Source organism: Thalia democratica, chromosome 3 (assembly GCF_965202585.1).
Source record: "Thalia democratica chromosome 3, ktThaDemo2.hap1.1, whole genome shotgun sequence".
Taxonomy (NCBI): domain Eukaryota; kingdom Metazoa; phylum Chordata; class Thaliacea; order Salpida; family Salpidae; genus Thalia; species Thalia democratica.
The window spans coordinates 57,452,694-57,468,509 of NC_139167.1; the positions used below are offsets into that span (position 1 = coordinate 57,452,694).

The 15,816-nt window shown below is 29.4% G+C and overlaps 3 protein-coding genes across 3 annotated transcripts; all 3 read right to left on the reverse strand.

The window, feature by feature from the left end:
- Nucleotides 1-584: 584 nt before the first annotated feature.
- Nucleotides 585-5,627, reverse strand: LOC145831683 (protein LZIC-like). Its single transcript, XM_082938995.1, has 5 exons — nt 5,499-5,627; nt 4,556-4,694; nt 3,787-3,903; nt 3,481-3,558; nt 585-957 (listed from the first exon to the last, which is right to left on the reverse strand). Exons 1-5 carry the CDS (start codon nt 5,597-5,599, stop codon nt 823-825), a joined length of 570 nt encoding a protein of 189 aa, XP_082795121.1. The 5' UTR covers nt 5,600-5,627; the 3' UTR covers nt 585-822.
- A 368-nt stretch (nt 5,628-5,995) lies between these two features.
- Nucleotides 5,996-9,841, reverse strand: LOC145831686 (mediator of RNA polymerase II transcription subunit 4-like). Its single transcript, XM_082938999.1, has 4 exons — nt 9,787-9,841; nt 7,136-7,479; nt 6,676-6,830; nt 5,996-6,539 (listed from the first exon to the last, which is right to left on the reverse strand). Exons 2-4 carry the CDS (start codon nt 7,466-7,468, stop codon nt 6,272-6,274), a joined length of 756 nt encoding a protein of 251 aa, XP_082795125.1. The 5' UTR covers nt 7,469-7,479; nt 9,787-9,841; the 3' UTR covers nt 5,996-6,271.
- Nucleotides 9,842-10,138: 297 nt separating this feature from the next.
- LOC145831325 (trafficking protein particle complex subunit 11-like) lies at nt 10,139-13,876 on the reverse strand. Its single transcript, XM_082938537.1, has one exon. The coding sequence runs from the start codon at nt 13,858-13,860 to the stop codon at nt 10,492-10,494; it is 3,369 nt and encodes a 1,122-aa protein (XP_082794663.1). The 5' UTR covers nt 13,861-13,876; the 3' UTR covers nt 10,139-10,491.
- Nucleotides 13,877-15,816: the final 1,940 nt, after the last annotated feature.

Consider the following 15,816-nt stretch of genomic DNA (forward strand, 5'->3'; position numbering starts at 1 on the left):
GTTTGATGAATATATAATTAATTAAACTAAGCTCTTATAATTTAATTGTGAAAAACTGTTTTGAAAAGCTTAATCTTAAATTTTAAACCAAATTATTAACGTGATATGTTAGGTTTGATTAAGTTTAAATCTAATTCTTTCTTTTCTTCTTTAATAAACGAGTAAAGTTTCAGTTAAAAGTGATATTACTATTTATTCTTGATTTTTGCAAATCAAAAACAGAAGATTATGTTTTAATATTTTCAAAAACTAACCTTATTTTAAAAAGAACATGGTTTAATGCTTATTAGTAATTTGTACTAAAACTTTTATAACTTTGCATTTCTTTCAAGTGATTACTTTAGAAACACTGAATAATTTCTTATCATACAAATTAAATTAAAAATGAGATTTAATGATTTATTAAAAGAAATTGCACAGACTAAAATAAATAACTAAAATATATTTTTAAGTTTTGTATAGAAGCTAAAGAAGCTTTTAAAACTTTCAAACAACAAAACATACTTTATCTTGTACAATTTTCAAAAAAAAACAAATTTTTAATTTTAATTAGCTTGAAAAAAATATTCATTCTTAGTCAAATATCTTCCAAAAGTTATTAAAAACATTTCTAGTAAAAAAAAATTTAAACATTGGGTTGAACCAATTTTAAAATTTTCTAGATTAAATTTTAAAGTCTTGAGTTAATTTTAATTAAACAAAAACTATTAAAAAATTAGAAGCTTAAATATTTAATACAAGCTTTAATCATTTTGTTAGCAAACCAAAATAGAAATTTAAAAACACTAGAATAAATTTAAAAATTAATAAACTCGTTTCAGTTTAAGAATTAGCTTGTTTTATCTGGCTGCTAGCCACATTTAGAATTTGTTGGTTGGAATCGTTTGAAACTTGTAGAAATGAAGACAGTGATGTGTTTCCGTGTTTGTTCAAGTAAGCACTTTCAACCGGTGTTAACTGTAAAATGTACATGAATTGTTTAAAACAAATTTATCTCTTGAAACTGAAACCATTTGACAGCTGAGTAAATTGTGAAACTTTTAGTTTGCTTAAGTTCATAACTTGTTTAAGGGTTGTCACTCAGTTTTTTTAAATTTTTCCAGGTTTTCCAAATTTATTCCATTTTTTTCAAAGTATACACTTTTAGGTCTATTTTCACTTTAAAGTTAAGTTTAAAGTAAGAAACTGTGGTAAACAGTATAAAAACATTGAAAAGATACTGTAAGGCTACATTAAATATGATTTTTACTAAAACATTTTTGATGACAAAATTTTTTTGTTTATATGATAGATTTTTTAAGTCAAATCGAAATTTTACTACTGAACATGTGAAAATTGCTAAAATTCAAGGTTTTTTTAGTGATTTTCGTTCAAAATTACAGGTTTTTCCAGGTTTTTTTCAAAATTTCACAAATTCTGGGTTCTTCCAGTTTTTTTTCCCTAAATTGTCGAATTCCAGGTTTTTTAAGGTTTTTCCAGGTTTCCAGGTAAGTGACAACCCTGTTGTTTTAACAAATTAATAGGTCTTGTAATTTTCAATTCTTAACATATAACAAGACAAAAACTAGCGGTTTATTTTGTACTGGTTTGTTGTATATGTACAAAACTTAAATAAACTAAATTAAAAGACTGACCGAATTTATACCTTTTTTAATATGCTGAGCGGAAAAACAGATTTAAGTAATGTAGGACATTCAAAAGATTAAAGTTAGCTGCTTTTTAGTGCTTACTGCAAAATACATGCAATGATTTTTTATTTTTAATTGAACAACTCAAATTGAGTCAAAAAATTTAAGTACTAACTGATTATTAAGAAACATACCAAACTAACTTTACAAATAAAATTGAATTAGTAATCTCTATTTTGAAACTTTTTAGTAAAAAAATTAAAATTACCTTTTGTTAATCAGACTGAGCAAAAAAATAAACTTTTTTAAAACAACATTTAGTAAAAGTTTCATTGAAATAATAAATTTTCTTGAGAATAATTTCAAATAGAATGTAGAAAATAATAATTTAACAACCAATATTTTTATAAGTTTTATCTTAATTTTAGACTATAGAATTTTGTTTACTCAACTTAATCAAATTACATTAGCTTTAGCACTAAAAATTTGCTTATACTGTTACAGTAAATATAGTTTGAGTTATAAATTTGTAAAAAATATTTGCTGGTCTGTAATTTTAATATCAAAAATTATTTGATATATAGTGATCAAATTTTTTTTTGTTCTATAAAATAACTAAAAAATTTGTTGTAAAAATATATTTTAAATCAATTCAGGGTTGCCACTCTTTGGGACAAAAAATCTTCCCTAAGTGACCAGAAACTTTCCTGAGTAACCTTAAACTTCCCTGAGTTTCCCTGAGTTTTTTTCAAATCCTTGAAAACTTTATTATTCATTAAAAAATTACAATGTTAACTCTAAAAATATAGAAGAACTAGCCGCAAGGCTGAAAAATTTTTAAGTAAGCACTTAAAAATAAATAAAATTAACTGTTTTGAACAAAATTCTGAAACTGGATTCTAGATCTAGATCATTCTAGATCTAGAAAAAATTTCCTTGACATTTTATAAAAATTTTTAAAATTTCACTGAAATTTTTAGAAAAAATCAAAGCTGCCTTGATTTTCCCTGAGCTTAAAAAACAGAATCAAAATTACCTGAGTCTCCCTGAGATTTTTTATAACTTGAAAATTCCCTGAGTTTCCCTGAATTCCCTGAAAGTGTGGCAACTCTGTTAATTTTTAAGTACTTTTTATCGAAAAATATATTTACAAAAGTACAATAAACTTTTAAAAATAACGAAATAACCTAACTAAATAAATAAGGAGATGGTATAATATTTTTATTTTTTCCATAAACTATTTGTAAATATAAAAAAATAACCGCTTAATTTCAAAAAAACCAGGCTGTGTAAATAATTAGAATGATTCCAGTTTCAGCGTAATGTAAAAAAGTACTAATGTTTTTGAATCGATTAAAATTCAAGTTATTATTATTATTTATACTTAAAATCTAAGTTAAAACATATTTAACTTTCTAATTTTGTTTGAGGTTTAACAAGAAATCAAAAGTTCTTAGCTTGGTATAGACCAGAGTTTCCCAAACTCACTTTCATAATCGACAACTTTTTTAAAAACTAAAATAGAAAACTATCCCTTTAGTAGATATTACCCATTTACTTTTTCGTCATTTTACTGATTATTTCCTCTGATAGTTAAAACACCAAAAGAAACGCAAAATGTTTCCTGTATGGGAAACCTTGGTAAAAATTAACCACACGTACTATGTAAATAACAACAACTTTATTTACCATGATTGATTAGTGCTTTTTTGATAAAACTATCTTTAAAATATTTAAAACAGCTAACATGTTCACCGATTTAACTTAGTTAGTAGACAATAACAACTGTGAGAAAGTTCAAAAAACATTGTAGATAAAACTACTGCTTTACAAAACCATTCAAACAACCAACCTGACCACCCAATTTTTTGACTGCCGCCAGTATTTCAACTTTCTGCTGCTGAAAAGAATCTTGCGGCAACTTTCCGACCTTCATGTAAAAATAACATTTTAACTTTACAAATAGTAACATTGTGCACAGATAAAAGTTATAGGATAAGCTTCGTCAACTTTCCGACCTTCATGTAATTTTAAGAAGTTTTTTTTTTAATATTTTCTTTATTTGTTTTACTTTAGAATTCTGTCTACTAAATTTAACAAAATAACATTTGTTTTTTCACCAGGAATGTTCTTATACTGTTACCAGAAAAAATGTTACCTTCATGTCCCTCTCTATCATCTGCAACCTGGTTCTCAGCTGTTGCGGCTGCTTCCTCGCAAACATGTCGATCACCTGGGGGGTTTTGAACGCGCTTGATATGGCCGCGTGAATCGCCTGTGAAGTTCTTGAAACATTATAAAAAATAGAAGTATATACATTATAGAAAATTTTTGAACACTTTTCATTTCTTCAAGTTTTTAAAATTGTGTGGAGAGTATTTAAAAAAAAGTTTATATAAGAAATTATGTTGTGTATGCCTTTAAAAACATTTGTTTCATTATATACGTTTTACTATGCCCTGTTTCTTCTAGCATATTGTGTATGTTACATTTACAACATTTAGTTACTACGAAAAAATTGCATTTCATTGGTTGTTATTACCATAAAAACAAATCAATACATACAAACCACAACAAAAAAGCTGCATTCTGTTGTTGTAATACTTACGTATTTACAATAAAATTATGAAATTATATGTTTTGGTTTTAAGAAAACAAATATAGAGATCTCAACTACTGGAGGAGAAATATTCTTTCAAGAATTCATTTTACAAACTGAGTTTCGGTCAAAGACCTCGTCAGTGGTTAAATAAATCTTATTCAAATAGATTCTAATAATCGTTTATTTAAGCACTGACGAGGTCTTTTACAGAAACTTAGTTTGCAAAATAAATTCTTGAAAGAATAAATTCAAAAAATTATGGCTTTAAATTATTTTTTCAAATATGTGTAAATACAGTATTTGTTTATATATACAAGAAACTAACGAGCTGCATTCTGTTGACGTCGTCCACAAGTGACATGTCTCCCTTCTGTTTCGTCTTCTGCAGCAGCTCCTTCATCTCCTCCAGCTGCTGGATCGAGTCCTGCTTCATCTCATCATACTCATCATCGTCCAGATCTTCCCTGTTGATAATATAAACAAAAATATAATTATTCTTCATCATCTAGATCTTCTCTAATCGTATTAAAAATTAATATAATTACTAGTCATTAAGATGGTCGCTTTCGAAGTTAATTCAAATTTTAAAAAATATATATAAATATGCATCACTGTTCAAAATATAGTTTTAATTGTTTGCTAATAAAAGATCCTAGTAAAGTGACTTCACTGGAATATAAACAAAAACAAATTATACAGTAATCTTCCTTTATTCTACCAACATATGTTTCTGTGTGTCAACGAATCAACACACTTCAACTGGGTTGTTAATAGGAAAGATAACTGAAGTTATCCTGGAGTTATTCCTGGAGTTATCTTTCCTATTAACAACCCAGTTGAAGTGTGTTGATTCGTTGACACACAGAAACATATGTTGGTAGAATAAAGGAAGATTATTGTATAATTTGTTTTTATTTTATATAAATATGCATCATCATATAGGGTGTTTCTGTTAAAGATTGAAAACTAAAAAGGGGTACATTTAATTAGTCATCATAATCTAGATCCAAGTTTTCTGTAAAACATGAATATTAAATTTCTATATATATAACTCCCTATCATCATATTATCTAGATTTTCTATGTATAAATTAATAAAATAACTTCAGCAGTAAATCAACATATTTAAAGCACCATGTATAAAATTTAGACTTCAATAGCCGATGCCAAATACTTGTTAATGTTTTGCATTAAATAAACTTTTTCTTTTTTACTTTTTCACCGAAATAAAGCTTTATTATTTAAAAATTTAAATATGTATTCTTTTACCTCATTTCTTCAATATCCGCTAGCTGTCGCACCAAACGTTCGAATTGCTCTTCCACATTTTTCTGCAGAATGCTAGATTCAAGTTGTCCTCTGGACGACATTATTAGTAAATATTTTACTTCAACCTGACTAATTAAAAATTAATACTTGCACGATTTAAAAAACAACAAAAAATATATTGACTTTAATCCCTTATCAAAAAATTATATTTTAAAACATTTAAAAAATACTCAAAAAACGCATTTTCTATAAAACTATAGTAAATAATTAATTAAAATATTGGAACAAAGTTAGAAAATATTAACTTAAACTCCAAAAAAACAGATCAGTATTTTTTGAAATATGAATTGAAACTTATTAAAATTTTAAGTATTGTTTTATCAGTATATTTAAATAAAAGTATTATTATATAAAAATAAAAATTATTGTTTTTATTTTAAAACTTTCGAATTAAAATAAATAAATTGTTCAAAGATATTAAAGTTTCAACGAGACAAATTATTATAAAAACTTTCTTTTGTGTATTCAAAAACAAAGAATTACCTATGCTATACCAGTGAAAAACGTAAAATACCAACTACTATAGTTTTTCAAGCTGTAAAACAATCTAAACTCAAACACAGCTTTCACAAAAATCATACAAACCAATAAAACTTTCGATATAATACCGTTACAAAAGTTAAACTGTTTTTACAAGTTGTAAAATATCCAAACTATAAGAGAATGTATAGATTTTTCATAAAAAGATCAAATTCATTGAGCAAATGAAATTTTCAATCCATGAAGTCAGAGTCGCTGGAGTCGCTCGACGACGAGTCGCTCGACATCAGGTCCACCTCCTCCTTCTCCGTCTGCCCCAGCATCTGCGTGATGTCCCACTCCCTTCCACCCTTGTCGTTACCATGGCTGCCTTGATCGACCTGCGTCGTCAGGGTGATGCCCTCCGTGCCCAGCGGCTTGACGACAACCTCGTTGGTGGCCATGTTGTTGATCTGGCCCAGCCACCCCACCTTCATCTCAACGTCCATGGGGTACGGACGCCTGCGAGTGAAACAAATGTTAATAAATTTTCAAACAAAAACCACTCAAGTGTTGCTCATGAGGACAGTTTGTTGACTCAAGAATAATCGAACTTTCCCTAGAGCTAGTTGTTGTTTTTTATCAGAAATTAATCTACCTGGGGTCCCCATAAGTCCACGTGATGGGTGCAACTGTGCTACAACTTGATGAGATCTTGTGCGCGTACTTGACCAGGTCTTCGCTTCCCACCGGCTGCTTCTGCGCCTCGTCGATCTTCTTGATGAGCTGCTTGGCGTGGTAGACGCTGGTGGCCTGTAAGGTGAATTGGTAAATTTATAGGTGAAGTGGTGTGGCTGATTATACTGATGTTGTGTAATTTTTAACAGTATTCTTGTTTTATTTTTGTGTGGTAAAAAATACGATTTGTAAGTTCCAATAGTTCTATTACTTGTAAAATTGATTTTAAATAATAAAATTTTTTTAAATCCAAAATTTAATTTCTTCAAGAAGCAAGCAAAAACCCACAATATTTATTACTTGTAGGGCTTTTTCAAAATGATTAGAAATTTGATTAAAACATTAACCTAATGATGAACAAAAAAGAAACAATCAAAAACCTGCAAGCGTTCCGCCTCGTTGAACGTCCTCTGCATGTTGGATATTCTCTTGTCGTACGTCACAATGCTCTGCTTGATGCACGTGACGTCATCCTTCAGTTGCTTCTGCTGCCCGGCCACCCGCACCAGCTCCTGTATCTCGCCCTGCTTCGTCGACAGCAGCCTCGCAAGCTGGTCCACGTCCATGACTTTTCTGCTTTCGGCCATTTTGTCGCGGTTTTCAGCGTGGTTGCCGTTGTTTATGCAGCTTATCAGTTGACGAGCGATGAGGTCGACGTCGTCCAACACTTGGTGGAGCTGCGCCCTCGTCCCCACTACCTCGTCTCCTTCCATTTCGTACGCGTCTGTGATTTGGGATTATTTTAATATTTATAGTGGTAGTTATGTTGTAAATGATAATAGTTGATATTAATAAGTGTGAATACGCGTAAAATATATGATGGTTTTATATTATATTAGATAGTAATGTTGTTTCAATAACAAACAGTATATTTTTTTTTGAAACAAATCTAATAAAAAAGGAATGTTTTAGGCATTTTCATCAAATTTAAATTGTTTTTACTAAACAAGTACCTTTTGCTGATAAAAACATAGAACAGATCGGTTTAATCATTTTGTTTTTTGTGAAACTTTTCAAATATATAAAACTAGACAAGTATAATAATTGGTTCAACAATTGGTGATAATTAATCAACGTTATTGGTCAGTTTTACAAAAAGTATGTTGATTCTTAAATTTTCATTTCAAGTTTATTGCAAGAAATTCTTATAAGAGATAAACAAACAAATCGTAATTTAAAGTGAATTATATAACAGCAAAACCTTGTATGTACGTCTATTTTTAACCTTTAAGTTCAAAAGAAAAAAAAACTTCTGACTTTAATACAATAAAAGCAAAGAGCAACATGGTTATTAAATATGATTGTCATGACAAAATACTCAGAATGTAGAAAAAAAATTTTTTTTTTCTAGTGTCTGTTACATCAACTCAAAATCGAAACTGAAAAATTTAAAGAGATACTTAAAATTAACGGATACTAGTAGTTAATAGTCAAAATGCAAAATTTATACGAAAAAAAAAACATTTCTGAATTATAAAAGAAAAACAGAAACTAAGAAAAGATAAAACAATTTCGACACAAATTATTTAAGAATGCAGTATTTCAGAAAGTCTTCTCACAAAACTGTAAGTGTTTAAAGGCAGAAATAGTAAATAAATAACATTGACATCAAGCCAGTTTTATTGTTCTCAAGACTAAATTGAGCAGATACTTCATCCTAAAAATATTTTTTCGCTTTACAACGCATACTATTTACAAACTCACATGTCAAAATAATAGGGCATAACTCCTACATAGGAGCAAAAAAAGACAATTGACATTTTTGAACACAAGTTACTAAAATAAGTAGCATTGCGCTCAAAATATTTTAAAACGTAATAAAAGCCAAAACTTTTGAACTTAAAAAAATTTAAACAAATTAATTAGACATTCTCAACAAGAGGACCTCTTAAACTAGAAGCAATTTTAAATCATAATAATAAGGTTTATTGAGACCGTTTTATAGTTTCTTTCAATGTTATTTCAATTATTAGAATAACAAATTTATAGTTTCAAATTAATAACTTTGTTTAATTAAAAATAGTTAAGTTTAGTTCTTTACACTGAATTTGATAAACAATAACTTTTTATTAAACAAATTAAGCATTTTATACTTGTAAATTAGCTTACTTAAAGCTATTTACAATGTGTTTGAAAAGAAACAACGTTTGTTCGAAAAGCTTCACAAAAAACAATTGTTGAACCAATATATTATTCTATAATTTCATTAGCAAGTGTTAGTTCTATACTTATTATAAATTAGTTATATACTTACATCAGTTTAAGTAGGAAAACAAGGTATAAAAAAAAGTTAATCTTCAAACTTCGTAAGAACTTTTTTAAAGACAAACTTATATCAACATATAATCATCAAAAAAAAATTGGAAGTGAAGAAGCTTATTTTAAACTATAAAACAACAATACAAACAATTGAAATTTTATATTTATCAAATTTGACTCGATAAAATATGCTAGTTTGCCCTTAATAAACATCAAACAAACAAGGTTGCCTATTTTTTTTGATAAATTTTTTCCAAAGACTTCTGAATTTCTTCCAGGTTTTTAAAAGTATTCGTTTTTCGGTCTATTTATCTTAGTTTAACGCTAAGTTTTAGATTGAAAACTGTGCTAAGTAGTATAACAACATTAAAAAGATAGTGTAAAGCTACTTTAAATGTGTGATTAATTAAAAAAATCAATGATGACAAAAAAAAATATAGATATGGTAAATTTTGCGTGTCAATTTAAAGTTTAATACTTAACATGTAGTAAATGTTTAAAATTTTAAGTTTTTTAGTGATATTTGTTAAAAATTCCAGGTTTTCTATAAATTTTTGTTTAAAATTTCTCAAATTTTAGGTTTTTCCAGCTTTACAGATTTTTTAGCCACCCTGAACAAACTAATCTTAAATGTAACTAACCATATTCGGTTTTTAACTATTATCTTAAGTATTACAATAGTTATAAACCAAAAACCTAAATAAATCTATAAATACTTTTAAAGCTTATATTTAACATGTTAAAAATTTAAAACTACAAAAAACTAACTTACTTGTTTAAATTCTATAGGTACAAATCAAAAGTATTTATAGATACCTAAAAATTCTACAGAAATGTTTAAAATAAATTAAAACAGTTTAAAATTAGTAAACGTAATGTTAAATATAAAAAATTTAGAAGAGCTTTAAACTTTTACAATATGTAAAACATCAAGTTTAATTAGTGCTACTTAAACTTAAAATCGTATCAAAAGAATAAAACCTATTTTATGTAAAGTGAACATGTATAAATAATTTGTTAAATAGTAAAAACACAACGTTTTATGAAAATTGAGGTTAAATAATAATATTTTTAAAATGCTAAAAAAAATGAAAATGTGTCTAAAAAAACTTAAAATACTTGTTAATTTCTTCTACTTTAAAAATTTCAAATAAATTGATTTATTAAGTTAACACCAAAAATGTTGTAAATGCTTTTTTCAAGGTATACTTTAAAAAAAGTGTATACAATTTTATTTTCTTTGCACAAAAAACAACTAAAAATTTTAGGTTTACTTGATTTAAAATACAACATTTTAAAGACTAAAAAATGTATATTATTTTTTAATATGCTAGATAAAACAAATTCCATAAGTTATAGTGCAATTTACTTTAACAATTTTAAATTAAAGTTCTAAAAGTTTTATTTTATTGCACGACAGTAGGAATTTGTCACATGATTGCATCTAAATAAGTGTTCAACAATATCAGAACATTTTTCAGGCTTTAAAGCTTTTAATTGGTCTGTCCTTAACATAAATACTCGTCACCAGTTGCGAATGATCCGCGACGCTGTTCACAAACCCGTCCGTTCCGTGCTGCAACACTGTTGCTGTGAATTTTGGTAAAGTCTGAAGGCCTGTGGCCAGGGGAAAAACGTTGTAGTGAGCCACGTGGCTTGAAAACGGCATTATCAGCACTTTCTTCTGCTTGCTGCCCGAGAAAGTGAACAGTTCTGCGGAATCTAGTTTGATTTCAACCTGGCAAGTGTGCTCTGACGAGTTGTGCATCTTGTAGCTGATCCTGGTCAGGTCGTAGACAACCGCAAATGGGGGTGTTTCCATGGAAACATTCAGCGGGATTTTTTGAAGCGGCAGGCAAGGCAGCTTGATTGTGGTCCAAACGGAAGGAATGCCCTCTTCACAACCGGCCCTTTTCCACTGAATGGCGTATTCACCAAAAAACTTGCTTCCTTCTTCCAAGCTGGCTTCATTGTCGTCATGGCAACGCAGAGTTGCTTGGAAGTAATCAGTTACAACTTCATTGATTGACAAACTTTCCACTTCTGGCATGAGACACTTTCCAAATTCCAACTGGGATATACTGTTTGTCATTAACACTTTGTTTGAGCTTGAAATAATGCTAATTGGCCATTTTGTGACTGTTTTCACGGTCATCATGTACAGAAAAGGCCTGTTCAGTTTTATAGTGCTTATTGGCGTTGATTCAAGTGAAATGTTGCTGGTTTCCAAGCTGAACGCAGGACAAACTTGTATGGTAAGGTTTTTTGTTATTGTACTTTTGCAAGTAATCAAAGAGTTTGAACCACTAGACTTTACATTTTTACAATAGTAGCTAACATTGACAAGAACATCTAATTGAGATTGACTGTGACTGACTAAATATACTTTGAAGCTGTGACTTTCATTTGGACTAATACTTGGTATCTTTTTGATTAACAAATTACTTCCTTTCTTACTTAAGTCAGCCAAAGAATCATAAAAAAATGATGTTAAATTTTCATTTTTTAAACTCAACTCCAAAGTAATGTCCTCAGCAACACAATTGTCATCTTCATTAGAATTAAGTAAAAATGTGATTGGATAAACTTCACTTGTCAAGGCAGGGGCTTCATGAAAAATTTGCAAATCAAGCTTTGAAGAACGCTCAACTATTGTAGCGTAATGGCAAGAAGGAAGGCTTTCCCACAATTCCAAGTTTTCAAGAACATTTTCATCGAGTGTATGAACTTCATCTGATGGTTTTGCTTCTGGCCATTGCCAAAATAAATTAACTTGCTTTGAAGTCGTTTTTCCAAGCATTAAGCTGAATGATGTCACACATAACACTTTTTTTACATGGTCTGCATTTACAGAAACTTCAAATACTTTCACAGCTGTTTTACCAGGCTCACAAACCAGCTTATTATCTTCATTGAATGTGTGTTTTATGTCATAAGAAGAGTTTTGGAAACCTATTTTCAGTTGCAAAACATTCATTTGCATAGGACAAGAAAATTTAAGAAAAACATATACTTTTGCTACAGAAGATAAAGGAGTTTCACTACAAGAAAATGAAATCTTGCAATCAACAAAAGATACAATGTTGTTCATTTTAATAGATATTTGATCTACAGCTGAGAAACTTTTGTTCCATTTATTTTTGCATTCAGCTAAATTTATAGATTTAAACTTAGTAGAGCATACAGGAAGATTATTGTATTCAGGAAAACTTCCTTGTACTACTGAGTCAAAACATAATTGAATATTGCATTTAGTTTTTTCATCAAACCCAGAAATTTTTGAAATTGAACTCAAGCAAAAAAACAGAAAGTTGTTTATGTCAGCAACTTTAAAAGAAGTGTGTAGGGCGGAGGAGAGACAATGTGACAAAACTAATGACCAACCTTCTTTTGCATACTCTTTGATAACACGTTTAAACAAAGAAATTGCCTGAGCATCATTACCCAGCAGAGAGTGTTCTATGGCCACTTGAGTTATCAAGTTCTGCTGAAGCCTTGAAGACCTGAACTTTTTCATGTGGGAGAGGGCTGAGGAGAGCAAATGTATTATCTGGTTTGAATGATCAAACTCCAGCTCCTTCAGCTGTATGGCCAGTATCCCTTCTTTTTCTTTATCAACATCTGGCGGATCAATCCTCTGCTGACCCTGTCTCCAAGGTCTTTGCCCGTAAAACTCGAGGTTTTCAGTGAAGAGGGGGTCAGGAGAGGGGTAGAGGCTGTTTATTTTACTGCAAATGCTGTCAGCATAGTTTTTTCTGCCTCTTGCGTACCTTGAAGCCTGGTAAAAGTAAAACCCAGGGTGCTGGGTTTGAATGGCATTGAGCCCGTTGTTGACTGCCTGCTGGAATATTTCCCCAAACCAAGTGTACTGGTGACTAAGCCAGGCGCTGTGTTCAAAAAGAAGTTCTTCGGATCCAAACCTGTTTTTGTACTCACTTATGTGCTTTTTGAAGTGGTTAATAGCTTCCAAAGGTTCACTGTTCAAAAATGACAGCTGGCAAATTTTGTAATTGACAAAACCTGCAACAAGTTTTATTTCTAAGTTATTAGTTTCATATGATCTTAAATCTTTTATTAGTTGATAACACTGATTATAATGCTTCAGTGCAAGCTTGCTGGACTTTTGTTCGTTCATCATTTCATTGTAGAAAGCAATTTTAAATTGATGCCTTGCATAGAGAAGCTGATGTGTAGTTTTGTTCATGTCTCTGTAATGGGAATCTATGACCTTGATCTCTGCAAAATAATATTTCTGAGCAAGCTCAAAAAACGTGCTTTCAAGCCTTGTCACGTACCCTTTCAAGTTGTCAATTATGGGAACTACAAACAGCATTTTAGAGGACAAATCGCAAGCCTTGCACAGAGATCCTGCTCTTGTCACAGCCAGACTGCTCGGGTCATCACCCGCAGGAACTGGTTTCTGGTTCTGAAGCAGCACAACGCACAGCTTGGTGTTTCTGCCCTGCAAACTGGCCCTCACCACTTGAACTCTGGACGCGCAAGCCTGGTGCCTTTCCTGCCACGCTGGGTCGTCCCACTCAAGTTCAATAAAAATTGCCACCACAGCCGGAACCCTGTTCAGGTGCTTGTCCATCCACTTGGACTTCAGCAACCCCTTGGGGATGTACCAGTCGTATGAGGTTCTGGTGGTTTTCTTTTTTGGGTAGGAGTGGTCTCCAGGCAGGCAGGATATTTTTATGGGCACCCTGTTCTGGCCCCTGTTGTTGACAAAAGCGTCCCACACCAACTGGTGGATGGCGTTGTGGGTGATGTTCAGGCCAGTGAGGACGATGTAGGGTTTTGGGGAGCTGACCAGCTCTTTGGGGAGGACGAATGTTTTCTCCATTTTTATGGTTTGTTTAAGTATAATCTATAGGTTAGTTGTGTGTTTGATTTATATTCTACTTTTAAATTTTGCTTTGACATTTATTTTATCAAACTACTATCTTTGATAAGCTAATATTAAAGCATATGAAATAAAACTGAAACAATAAAAAATATTAAGATTAGTTTAATGTCAGCGACTCAATGAAAGATGTAAACTTAATAAGTAAATAAATTCAACATGAATCTCAATTAAGTAACATTTTAAGGTTTTTATCTGTACAGTTATTTATCAAATAAAATTGAAACAAATTGAACCACAGTTAATTATATTTTAAAAATGTATGACTATTTATACTTAAAAAGACTTTTTTTTTTTTCAAAATGTAAAGTTTAATTTTAGGGTTAGTATTTTAGAACTCAAATTTTTTACTTTAGTATTTAGTATGAAATAAGATTTACTGATAGTTTTTGTTTATGTTTTTTGAATATGTTTTAGTACAAAAATTTAAATAAGTTATTACTCTTCATAAGAAAAATAAAAAGTATTTTATTTTAAATCAAATTTAATGTATTCTTGAGACAGTTTGAAGTATAGTTGAAAATAGTTTTAAAAGAAAAAAAATTTCATCATAAAAATATTTTGTATCATAAGCCTCTATTAATAAAAATATCAACAAGCTTTAAACTTTGAATAATTTTTAATAAAATATTTCGAAAGTAAATTAAAGGTACTATAAAGAACAAAATAGTACTATTAGTTCAGGTTCTCAGTATTTGCAAAATTAAAAGAATAACAAACTATATTAAGTAATTTTTGAAGCTCTAAAGAGAATGTTTTATTAAACTAAATAATTAAAACTGAAACCTAGCATACATAATAATAATAATTAAGTATTTTATTAATTTACTAAAAATAACTTAACATATAAAAACCGTCAATTAAGCTTGTTGTGGTTAGGTTTTCTTAACTACAAATAACACATATAGAGATTTTTATATCAGCAAAATATTGATGTGGGTAGATTATTTTTTAAATGAAAATGTTTCAGACTGCTTGCAACAACAACAATAAAGTCATAAATCTAACTTATTTATTAAGAAAGACTACAAATATACTTTTTTGTATTGATGATGATAGAATATGAAAAACTAAATAGTTTAAACTATATTTTACATTTAAATAAAAACTAAGGAAACTGAAAATTCATAAACTGTTTTGTTGCTAAGTATGGTTATTTAGGGTGCTTATAAAAATGGAATCTTTATGTTTGGAAAAATAAATCAATCAGTATATATCATAAAAATTTGTTGTGCGAAATTCTAAATATTTTGTATAAACTATTATGTGGGCAAGCTTTAGTTTTTTTCTTTTTTAAAGACTTTTTTAATGCTGTATGTTTAAACACAAGGAATCACAAAATCAACGTTGTATGTTCGTTGGCAACTCCATTTTTAAGGGAGTTTTGAAAAGTTTCAAGTTCAAAAAATCATGTATTTGTTATTATTGTTTATAAAAACAAAGATATCATCAGAGCAAATTTAACTAAAAATTAAGGTATTTCCATAACGAAATTTTATATATACGTATTTAAAATATTTTTAAACATTATAAGTGTAAATAGACTATATGTATTCTGTTCAAAGGGTTTTAACTTAAATATTTTATAAATTACAACAGTTTAAGGGCTTGGGGGGTGAGGGTAAAACACTTTTTTTGAAAATTGATCCTATTTTATTAAGTTTTGACTAAGCTACAATATGCTTTTTACAGAACTTTAAAATTCAAAATAACTTTTGAGATATAGCTGGTCAAAGTTGGAGGCAACAATAGGATCCTTATGAGAGGCGCAAACTAAAAAAGTAAATAACTAGAAATCACTAAAAATCTCCTCCTACGTTTTTTGACAAAACTTTCTCAAATTTTCAGGAAACGTTCCTTGCAATATTTAGAAAAGTCTGTCGGAACAAAATTTAA